The 12703-nt window shown below is 35.9% G+C and overlaps 1 protein-coding gene across 3 annotated transcripts in view; it reads left to right on the top strand.

The window, feature by feature from the left end:
- RNLS (renalase, FAD dependent amine oxidase) overlaps positions 1–12703 on the top strand; it is a 264787-nt gene that overhangs the window by 218637 nt on the left and 33447 nt on the right. For all 3 annotated transcript variants that reach the window (XM_087432219.1, XM_087432221.1, XM_004439991.3), the window contains one exon: positions 11328–11503. In XM_087432219.1, coding sequence (XP_087288345.1) covers positions 11328–11503 — 176 coding nt within the window. The remainder of the gene's footprint in view (positions 1–11327; positions 11504–12703) is intronic.

Raw genomic sequence — 12703 nt, 5'->3', positions numbered from 1 at the left:
ACCCCTTTACTTCACATATGAAGAAACTGAGGCCCAGAAGGTGTTTTTTCATAATTATTTGGTCAAGCTTTCTGAAGACACTGGTAAAATCTAATCTGCTTTATATACTGGAGATATAAAGTAATATTAAGAGCAGGCAGGAGGAGAGGAGAAGAAAGAAAGGAACAAGCATACGTATGCCAAACATAGTACTAAATACTTAACACATGTAGGATAGTTTAGGTTGCAAATGATGTAAAACCCAACTCACATGGCTTAGCGAAGAAAAGGGCATTTATTGGTATTGTTCTTGAAAAACCCAGAAGTACAGCTGCAGGCATGTCTGGATTGATTCAATCAACATCATGAGGACTTAGTTTCTGTCCATTTCTTGACTCTGACTTCTGATGGATTGGATTCATTCATAGTACCAAGCATTTCAGTGCCAAGTCTGACAGAAAAAGAGCCCATTTCCCCAAAAGCACAGTACTAGTCCTAGAACTGAATCTCATTGAACTGATTGGCCTGGCTTGAGTTAAGTATCCACTGCTGAACTAATCACTGTGACCAGGAGGAATGGATTAACTGATCAGTTTAACCTAGGTCACCTTTATCAGGGGCTGTAAGTGGAGGAGGGTTGATCCCCTAAAACAAAATTTGGGTACTGTTGCCACAGAAGAGACAGTGGACACTGAGCAAGTGATGACTAGCACACAGACATTCGCTCATATGATCCTCAAGGTCAATATTTAGCTATACTATACCCTGCCTTCTCTCTAAGGGATACTGGGTTTCTTGAATTTATTAAGTAGATCACCAGGCAGAAGACCTTCACCATTTGTCGTCACAATTTTGGTTTGAGCCCCTTCATGAGACCCCAAACCAGTCCAGTAGGAAAAGAAATATTAGAATGAATTTGTGAAGGCAATGTGTATTTTTCTCTCCCTAGAGCTAGGAGTACTCTCTGCCCATCCCCCAGGCCCAGCCCTGCCTGTTATCTCTCACCCCTATATGTCAGCCCTTTCCACTGATCACCTTGTCTGTTATGAAGCCTTTTCTATTTTGAAGATTTGGCTCAACACCTTGATTCCTACATCTATTCCACTCTGAAGACTTGGGGATGCTTCTCTAATCCGTGGTAAATTATCCCCAGTTCCAGCCCAGCCCCTGTTCCTACCCTGCTGACCCCATCTCAAAGCCTCTAGGATCCAGCACTCACAGGTATTGCGGAAATATGCAACATGTTGTTTATTATTCAAGTGGTTGAGATTACTGGTCAATGTTATTTACTTTCTCAGCTGGCTGGAGAAGGCAGAATACACTCTTCTGTGAACAATTTTCCATTGTTTACTGGAAGATTATTTCCTGAATTTGTATACATTTACTTATACTGGAGCTATGGGGAAACATCTTCTGAAATTGGAAGTATGAACTTTAGGGGCATTTTCATTTTATTTTCAATTCATCGTGTGGGGTTTTACACATTTGTTTATATTTAACTAAATGCCTATCAGAATGGTTATCTTATACAGAATTGTTTAGAGGATGTCTGTATGTCTTGCTAAACATAACAAATCCAAACATATGTAGCCTGGGATAACAAGGATTACAAACATCCATGTGTATCAGTTTTAAAACTTCCTAGTCTCTATTTAAAATAGCAAATGCATACATCCATAGATATATTAGTACCCACAGGCCTAAAATAAACAAGTCAAAGACCAAAATAAGAGAGGAGGCCAACGGGTGTGTTAGTTTTTTAAAAGCTAGTACTTCCAACTCAATGACGGAAAAGTTTCTTAGGGTCACATATGGAACCAGAGCTATAACTGTTCAGCGGTGAGCATTCAATGCTGTCAAATTCTAAATGTGCTATTGCTTTGTCCAGTAGAGCTGATCTTGTTTATTCAATAGATGGAGGAAAGCTTGCTCTACCTATCCATACCTTCTAGGTGTGGACAGACAACAGAACTGTTACTTCATACATTCATCTATTCATCCAAGTATTCAAAACATATCGATTGCTTACCATGTGCCAGACCCTGAGGTAGGTATTAGAAATGTAAAATAATCAAGGCAGGATCCATAGTTCAGGTAGCTTTCAGTCTAGAGAGAAGACAGACAACTAAATAGACAATTGTGATAAATACTATGATTCTGTGATGCACTTTTCTCCCTTGATGCACCATTTTCTGAGCTTTAGATTCCCCATCAGTGAAGTGGAAGGTAAGAGTGATGGAACAATAAAGTCTCAGTAACTCTAGTCCTCTGAAAGGGAGTGAGTCAGCCCTGATGGGTGGGCTTTCCAAATAACACTGGATGCGCACTTACTGGATGCCAAACCCTGAACTGCTGGCGTTACGTGGATTTAATCTGCACAGTAATCCTGAGGTTGGCACTATTGTTGCCAGAAGGCCAAAAAAAAAAAAAAAAAAAAAATGGCAAATCATTGGAAAAGAATATACAAATTGGGCTTGTATGTGAAAATACCACTCATAACTAACTCATGAGTAAATAACTGAAAACTAAAAATAAAATAGGGTACTTTTTAACCTAGCAGATTAGCAAAAATTACCCAGTGCTGGTAAGAGTATGACAAACCAGAGCCCTCATATGCTCTTGGGGGGAGTGTAATTTTGGAGGATCATCGAGCTATATCTGAAATAATTTTAAATGTGTGTACTCTCTGACTCAGCAATTCTATTTCTTGAAATTTACTCTAGAGATAGTCTCACACAAGGGCAAGAAGATCTACAAATAAGTGTGCTCATTACAGCATGACTTGTTACCGCAGCAAACTGGAAAAAATGAAATATTCACCTATGGAAGACTGACTAATAAACCGTGGTAATTCCACACTAGAAATTAAGTAGGTCCACATGAGCTGATAGAAATCTATCTGAGATATGTTAAATGAACAAAAGCAAGTTGAAGAACAATAGCTATAGAGAGATTGTATTTCCGTTTTAAAGAGGAGAGTAGATATGCAGGCTCAGGTTTCTGTGTAGAAAATTTCTGGAAGGATACATAGGAGACTATTGACAGTCATTACCCTGGGGACTGGGACTGCCAGATCTCAGATAGAAGCAATACTTTTATTTATTTTTCACTGTATACCTTTCAGGCTTTGCGTAGCCCTTTTTATTTTTTTTTTCTTTACAATTTTATAATTTACATAAAAGTAGTTTTAAAACACCAAAAACAATTTCATACTCTCTTTCCTTTAAAGAATCACACTGTACATAATCATGTACTCTGAGAAGTCCTATTTAATTTTGTTTAAAACAGGCATTTCAAAAATATATTTGTCCAAAGAATTTCATTGTTGTTGTTTTGCCTAATAACTATTAATATGTCGTGGGACATCCTGTGGGCAACACTGACCTAAGGAATCACAGAGACACTCTGATGGGCCTAAAGTCATACAGCCAAAGAGTGGGGAGATGACATTTCTGTCCTGAGATCCAAAGCTCAACTGATGCCCCTCAAAAACTGTGCAATCAGGATGGAGAAAGGGATCTGATTCATTCATCCTAAATAAAGCATATCTTGTTTCTTAAGGGGTAAAAAATAGCACTCCAGAACTTTCTGTAAATCTTAGATGGTATGTCATAGTTCCCTAGGAAGAGTTGGATACTACCTTCAACAGGAAGGGAAAAAAAGATACTTTTAAATTTGAGTCGTATTTCCTGTCATTTAAAAGAGTGCCATTTCACCCTATCATTTCCTCCCTTTTAATAGATATTTTACCTTTAAAAGGGGAGTAGGAGCTTGTCAGGTAATTTTGGTATCTAGTTGCTGACAAGAATACGATTTCCCCATTCATTTCTCTTTCTGAATCTTTTTCAGACCAATTACCCTCTCCTGTCAGTTCTCTAGATACTATTCTCTTACGTCTGTCTCCCAAATAAGGCTGTTCATTCAAACATCTTCAATGATTTTAATTGGATATTTAAAGCAGTTGCTATTATCAACTAATACAGTCCGCTACCTCCAAGGAAATAATAAGGAAGCAAATATAACAACTGTTTCTCCTCAAAGATGATAGGATAGAAATGAAATAAGTAAAGAGTAAGGCTGTGATTAAAACTGTCTTTTCTCTGTGCCTGGCCCATGCTGTCATTTCAGAAGTTTACACCTCAAGAACTTTACTTTTCAGTTAAAACGGTTTTGTGTTGCATGAATGTAAATAGTGCAAAAGCGCCTGCTGCAGATAAAGTTAGAGGTAAAGAAGTTGCCCATGAGTAGCGCTCATGAATAGGAGGTAGTAAAGTTGCCCAGGACATGAGTAGGGCCCTCATAGATGAATTTTGGCCTCTGTAACCTATACAGAAGAAATAAGTTTATTATTACTAAAAAGCAAATAAAATCTGCAGGTGGTCCCTCTGAATAGTAAGGCCTAGTTCCTGATTCTGGGCCAGCAGCAGACACGCAGAACGGCAGACATGGTGCCAAGGTGGTGGAATGCCAAATGGCAGAGTGCTATATGCTTGTTTGGGTTGGCTCTGTTAGGAAGGCGAGGAAGGGAAAGAGACATCAGGAGCATGTATCTTTCCATTTCAGTCTCCCTTTCCCCTCCCCTTCTTCTTCTTTTCCTTTTCCCTACTATTCTCTCATCATCAAGGGTGAGTTAGATTTTTTTGTTGGACTTACTGATGTGATTGGCTTATTCTCCATTACATTTGCTGCTGGGCCCTGGAGCCACATGAAAGAGCTAAATTGTAATAAGAGCTTTCATGGCTAAAAGGCAAGAATAATTGAGCCAGTTCCACTGGAGTGGGGAGAGGGAAACTTACCAGCAATTTCCACTGCTAGGAGGAAGGAGAAAGGAGAACTCACCGCCACCACCCCCAAACAGTGTGGCTGTCAACTCCTTGTCCAGTTCCTCTCTTCACACGAATCTGTTTCCTGAACTTCACATGCACACACTGTCACTACCATACCATTTAGCAGATAATGGTTCTCTAATTGTTTTGCCTGTGTGTCGTCTCCCCTACTAAGATATAAGCTTCTGAAAGGCCTGAGTTTCTCATGGTACCAGATACTGCACTTGTCACCCACATGCTCATTTCATTGAATTAGTAATTAAAGAAATATTTTCACCCATTTCTTGATGCCCTTGGTCTGCAACTGTAGTGTCTGTCACTCCTTAAATTTCTTTAGTCCTCTATTTCCCTGTCAAAGATGGAATCTAGAACTGGCCTTAGGGGAACCCAATTTCTGCCCCTTGATAGACTGCCAAAAATGAAGTTTATCGGATGGAAAAGCTCTCTGAGGTATTTTCGTGTTAATAAGGGTATCCCAGTGAGTTTGAGCTTGCTGTGTTATCTAAGAATGTATGTACCTCATATGGTGACAGAAGGAGGAAATCAGAAATGGTGACAAATTTGGCTCAGAAGTGGGAGATTAATATTCTAAGTTAATTTTGTCCATATATCCAATTTTCTAGGACAATATAAAACATACATTCTTCTTCCATTGCTTTGTTAAGTTTCTTATCCTATACTAAATACTTATATATTTTAGGATTTTTTCCAGAGAGATCTATTCTGATTTATTGACTATTATTGTTAACCAGTGCGAGGCTGTTTTAATTGCTGTGGCTTTACAGTGCATTTCAATATATGGCAAAGTAAGTCTTCATTCATTGATTTTTTTTTGGAAAAAAAAATTTCAATATTCTCTTTGCCTTATTTTTCCTTTAGAATCATTTTTTCAAATTCCAAAAAAATCTGTAGAATTAATTAAGAATTATTTTTTTCTTACTAGTTATTGCTGGCATATAGGGAAATCAATCTAATATCAAAATTTTTTAAATTAATTTGATGGATTTTATGTTGATTGACTATTATTTTCAAACATGATTTTTCTTCTTCCTGATACTTATAAATCTTATTTCTATTTTTTATCTTAATGCACTGACCAGAGCAATGTCCAAGACCATTGGTATTACTGAACATCCTTGGTTTATGATGATTTTACTGTGAAAATCTATATTATTTCATTATAAAGTATGATATAAACCATCAGCATAAGAAAGATATTCTATCTCATTTTGAGAAAGTCACCTTTTTTTATATTGTATCTTTTTTCCATAAATTGATATTAAGTATTAATGGATGCCTTTTAAATATATATTGAGATTATCATGTTTTTCTTAATTGTACCTATTAATATGTAAAAATGTACCTATTAATATTAATATAAGAATGGTCTGTAGTTTAGTGTGTGTTTATATATATAAATGTGATGTGTGTGTCTGAAATCAATATTATACTAACTTGAAAATTTTAAACAAGTCACAGGTAAAGCAATCAGGTCCTGAAGTCTTTTTTTTTTCAGTTACTTTATTGACTGTGTTTTTAATTTTTTTGTGTATTTTGGTTTATACTGATTTCTTTTATGTTGAGTTAATTTTGATAACTTATTTTCCAAGAAAAATCACCTTGTTTCTTTAAGATTTAAAAGTTTATTAGCATAGACATGTACACTTTTATGGCATTAAAGAACTTCTCTGTACCTGATATATCTTATCTGGCAGAAGAACACAATGGGGATGCTCTTCTATCTTTGAGTGGAGTGGAAAAAACAAGAAAGAAATAAAATGTCTCCCCTGAGATGCCAAACCACATATCCACCCTCAGGCAGATTTGGTCCGAGAATTCATTCCACCAGTATATTCTAAAAATCTACTTAAAGTAGTTCTGGGGAGTATTGCCCTCAAGCCATCTGGCAGAAACAAAGGTAAATTTCCAAAGGAACACTCTTTAAACTCAGGCCTTAAAGAATTTCTCAGATAAAATTCCTAGGAACATGGGCTCGCAATAGAAAAAAGAAAATCACAAATCACACAAGGAAACACACCATCATGAGCAGTAGCCATCCAAAACAACAAAAAACAGAATCAGACTCATAAAGACTGCAGATTTTGAAATAACCAAACACACAATATACTATATTGAATATGTTTAAAGAAAAACAAGAGAGTACTGACAGTATGACTAGGGGAAAAGAAACTATCAAAATTGATCATGCAGATTTGAAAAATAGAATTTTCACAAATGAAGAATAAAATAATTTAAATTTGAAATTCAAAGGACAAATTGAACACCAGAATAAACACAGATGTAGAGAGAATGGTGAAATGAAAGATAAATTAGAAGAAATTACATAGAATCTAGCATGGAGAGACAGAAATGGAAAATATTAAAAAGAGATCAAGACACATAAAGATAGAATGAGAATATCTACCATGTCTCTAATTAGAGTTCCATGAAAACATAATGGATAAAATGAGAAGAACTAATGGCTGAATGATTTCCAAAATTAATGGCAAAAATGAGTCTTCAGATTCAGAAAACACAGTGAAGTCAAAGAAGGTAAACAAAAAGAAACTCAAAGCTCAAGATATCCAGGCAAAACTGCAGAACACCAAAGGCAAAGAGAAAACAAGAGAAGCATCCAGATATAAAAGAAAAATTACTTGCAAAGGACCTGCAATCAAATTAAGAGTTGACTTCCAGCATCAATAAAAGCTAACCTAGATTGGAATAATATCTTTAAAATGCTGAGAGAAAATATTTTCAATCTATTATTATATACCAAGGAAAACTATCTTTCACAAATAAGGGTGAAATAAAGACATTTTTAGAAAAACAAAAACTGAGAGAGCTTACCTTCAATAGACCCTCATTAAGGAACTTCAAAAGAAGATACTTTGGGAAAAAGAAAATGACCCTGGAGAGAAGATATGAGACCCACAAAGGAAGCTGTGGATAAATATAAACAAACATTGACTGTAGTAAACAAAACTAAAGAAATAAATCCTGGACAACAAAAGCATCTAAAATCAGAGTTAAAATATTCTTAGGTTCTTATGTTATTCAGGAGAAGGATAAAGATATTAACTTTTGACTTTAATATGGATGCTTAAATCTATGGGTAATCCCTAAAAATAAAAATAATCTGTATAACTTCCAACTAATAAAGGGGAAGAATGGAATAAGGGGTAAAAATGGTTTAATCAAAAAGAAGGCAAAAATATAAAAAAGACCAAAGAAATGTTAAAAAAGTGGAACAAATAGAAAGCAGAAAAGAAACTTTAGGGGTAAAGGCATTTCTAGATATGAAGATGTTCACAACTTATTGTTAAAAGGCATCAGGAAAGTGAAAGCAGGGACTCGGATATTTGTACACCCATGTTCATAGCAGCATTATTCGCAATTTGAGTACAACAGAGTAGTCAAATTCAGAGACAGAAATAGAATAGACCTAGAGTAGTCAACTTCAGAGATGGAAATGGTGGTTGTCAGGGGCTGCGGGAAGGGGGAATTGAGGGGTCAGTGTTTAATGGGTATAGAGTTTCAGTTTGGGAAGATAAAGTTCTGGAGATGGGTGGTAGTGATGGTTACAGAACAATGTGAATGTACTTAATGCTAGAGAACTGTACCCTTAAAACAGGTTAAAATGGTAAATTTTAGGTTATGTATATTTTACCACAATAAAAATAAGAAAAAGTGAAAACACTATTGTTGTCTATAACTAGGAATAGTCTGCCACTGATCCTGGGGTATTGATATAATAATCAATCTTAATCCTTTAAGAGAAGTCAATACTGGTTATCCCTTTCTAAAGCTGGTCTTACTACAGTGTGGAGGTCAAAACCATATTCTCTAGGAATGCCTCATCTTTGTGTAGCACTTTATATTTGAAGAAAGGCTTTTATGTGTCCTAACTGATTTAATCCTCATGGCGGCCTTGTAACCTAAGTAGTATTACTTCCTTTTAATTGATGGAAGAAAGTGAAGCCTGAGAGATTAAGTTGTCCAAGATCACAGAGCTAGTAGGATACAAAGGTTCAAATGCTTATCTTCTAAGTTACTGATTTCCCAACGTACAGAAATAGTTGTCAATTTACTATGAACTTTGCATTTAAAATCCCAAAAGCAAAGTGCTATACTTGTTAAACTGAATAAAGAAAAGAAAATGAAAGATAACATCCTTACCTTCTCAGTGACCAAGGAATAATGATTATAGTGAATTTACACTCTGAATCCTATTAACGTATTTGTGGCTTTTTATAATGCACAATTTCCAAACCTTGGTCACATTTAAACTCTGGTTGGCTGTTGGTATTTTTGGACATGAGTTTCTAAAAATACCCTTTAGTTTGGGGGTTGGGGCAGCTTTCCCTTAAAACTCATTGTTTTAGGTTGCAGCTATTCAAATTTTAATCTAAATTCTCAAAAAAGTTTTGTTTGATTCCAATAAAAACAAGTAGCCAGGTTTTTCTCTCATTGTTATGCAAGAACTGTTTCATTTTGGGTCTTAAATTTCCTTTTTTATTGCTCTCCTAGGAGCGGATGGCTAATGTACATGGGAGAAACCTGGCAACGCACCATCACTACTCTTAGTAATTTTACGAGTTCCCCTAGAACAAATGGCTGGGTCACTGCAACCTCCTGATTCTTAGCACGCAGCTAGCATTCATTTTCCTTTGAAGCCTGCCATAGATAGGTCGACTCATAACTCCAACTCTCCTGCTTCAGAATGCTCACCCAGTAGCTTTCTCTGTCTCTGGGAAGATTTGGTACCTCATGGAAGAGGGGTGGCTTTGACAACCCCCTGCTGGGAACAAGCCTCCCTGAATTTCTTAACTGATAACATAAATAATACTCCCTAAGGCAATATGAATAGGTTTCTCACTGTGGTGGTATTCGGTGAAAGAATTTGAGATTTGGCACTCCTTGGTCCTTCCCTCTGTGTGATACCTGTAAAGTCTACACTGACAGGTTAAACATTGAATGTTCAAAGAGATGGTCCCTCTATTTTCTCTTTCAAGTTGTTCCAGCTTCTGTGAGGTAAAAACGGTGGACAGTCTCCTTACCGTTGCATTTACCGCACAGATTCTGAAGTCAGATCTCCCACCTTTTACATACAAAAATATTTGGAAGCACTCCACTTTAAAATGCTCACAGCATTTTGGGACTCTCTTCTCTTATATTTTGCTGTAAAATTCATAAGCCAGAGTTCTCTGAGCAGAGCGCAATGGAAAAATGAAGTACTTTTACAAAAAATAACTCGCACCTATCATTTGGGCAGCGCCAGGGGAACTTTTCCCTTGTATATATCTGATTTATTGCTTCTATTCCCATAGCTTACATTTATTAAGCACCTACTCTGTGCCAGAAACCGTACTGTGCAATTCACATGCTTTGTATTATTTAATCTACACCACAGACCTATGTGGTAGGAACTAACTTATTCTCATTTTACGCACACACACACATACACACAAAGTAAAGTACCCGCATAGCAAATAAGTGGCTTATGTTGTTCAACTCTCTTTTTCTGTGTAAAATTGTACAAACCTACCTCAAAGAGATAGTTGTCTTACCCTTTACAATCTCAGATTAAAGAATTTTCAGAATCAGCCTTGCCAACCCGTTAGTACTTTATACACTTTAATATTTTCTTCTTTCAACTTTCATATTATTTCGTATGATTCAGATTGTTGTTTCCCCTCAACTTTCTCTTCTGCTGATTTAAATGAATAAGAGTAAGAGGCAAACTCTTGTTAACCTTTCTTCCAAGATTGTATTTCTAATGCCTCAGTCACTTTGCTCTCAACTTCAAACTTTATTTGGTTTTCTTATATGCTACTAAAGAATGAAAGATCCGAAACAGACAGTCATTATTTGTAATTGTGAAAATATAGCAAAATAAAATTCAATGGCAAATAAAAATGGAAAGTAGCTCCATGTTATGACTGAGGCAGACTTTTATTTTTAATGCTGCTTAAAAGATAAAGAATATTATGAGGTGAAGCCTGTTTTTAAAGAGAAGCTTGATTTTTTTTTGAAAGCAGTAAAGGTATTTTATTCTGGCATTTATATAATTTCAACAAAATATTTTGCAATCTATTTAACATAAAATGAATGATAAATATTTATTGAACATCTACTTTATTCTCAGAATTTAAGGAGAATATAGACTATGTATAAGAAATGGCTCCTGCCATGAATTGCTTATAATTTAGCAGGTAAGAGAAGATGAACATACTGATAAATTTAATTATACCCAAGGCAGTACATATTGGTGCTTTTCATACCCTTCCTTCTAGTTCTTTCTTTTCTGAAAATTTGTTCTTTTAAACACATCTTGACTATGTCTTCCTCTTCAGAGAAGCTTTATTTTGAATTTCAGAAATAGCCTAATTTTATGCTTCAAAGATTAGAATCTGTTTTCTCTCCATTTATTGGATCAATTCTTAAATCTGGATTGAAATGCTGAGAGACACTTCCATGTTGCCCGCTCTAAGATGTATCTTTATGTTCCTCTTCCACCAGAGTCTTCAGAAATCGGGCCTTCTCTTGTGATTCACACCACTGTCCCATTTGGAGTTGCGTACTTGGAGCACAGCACTGAAGATGTGCAGGAGTTAATCTTCAAGCAACTGGAAGACATTTTGCCAGGTTTGCCTCCGCCAGTTGCTACCAAATGCCAGAAATGGAGACATTCACAGGTAATCAGAGAATCCAGTGGTATGAGCACAATTTTTTTAATACATCAGCAAAATTGACTTTACTTTTTCTCATCCTGTGTCACTCTCTAGTAAAAGAAATTAACAATGTGATCTTTGGAGCAAATACATGTTTGCCCAATGCTTACAGGTTTTATTATCCTGTTATTTCTCAATAAAAGATGCGTACGATTTTCCCCAATGTTATGTTCAAATTCTAGCAGGTCAAGACGTGTACACCCTGAAAATCTGGGGTTTCCTACGCAGGAAGGCAGATTATATATCAAAATGCAGCTGTTTCTCTGGGGTTTTCTAAATCGGTACTGTGGTTATATAGAAACCACTATAACCTCCCAAATTTTTGCAATATGTCAAATTACCTTATAAGTGTATTTTGCTACCACAATTTTCATTTTTATTAAGTTCCCACTTTGGTTTTGACTGCTGCCAACAGAGCTCTTTGGGGGACAAAGATGAATACCTGTACGGATCAGCTGGTTGAGCTGTTTTCAGGGGTAGATAAACCTGCTGATCACTCTGCTAGTTCACACTTAAAGCTGTTTACAAGTAAATGCTGACTTTTCTAAAAATCTCTGTGTATTCCAACAGAAGTTTGAGTATTTGTAGAAAAAGTCTTTTGATCTGTAAACTCAGTTGTGAAGTCATTTGGGGACAATGGAGCAAAGGGCAGAAGGAGAAAAGAAGCAGCAAGTTGTCTTTTTTTCCCCTAAGATTTCTGAGCCCGTTGATCAGTTGATTTATCAGCACTATTGGTTAGCCAAGCGGCGAAGCCTTTAGAGAAAGTGGTGTTGTGATAAATCACAGCAGATTTTGTATATTTTAAAGAGTTTTCCCAAATCAGAGGAAATGGTAAATTACTTCCTAAAATATTACAGCAGGTCTATCTGTTTACTCATATCTTCTCAAGTTAAATTATACAGTGAACGTTTGGGGAAAATATTTACTTAAACATGTCATGGTCACTTTAGAAGACTTTACTTTTTCCCTTTAAAAGCATTGAAAAATCTCAATAGCTAATGTCTTGAAGTGATGTTTAACTCAATTTTAGGTTGGCTTGAAAAAGAAGACAGGGAAATAACCTTGTTGGTATAATTTGAAGCTAGATATATTACACAGCAAGTCACTTTGCAATTTATAAGTATTCCTTTAAAAGAAACAATGGTTTATGAGTTTCTTCTTGTG

This window comes from Ceratotherium simum, chromosome 6 (assembly GCF_057802395.1).
Source record: "Ceratotherium simum simum isolate JZ-2026a chromosome 6, ASM5780239v1, whole genome shotgun sequence".
Taxonomy (NCBI): Eukaryota; Metazoa; Chordata; class Mammalia; order Perissodactyla; family Rhinocerotidae; genus Ceratotherium; species Ceratotherium simum.
The sequence above is the reverse complement of the archived record's forward strand: the minus strand, read 5'-3'. Positions and strand labels throughout refer to the sequence as shown.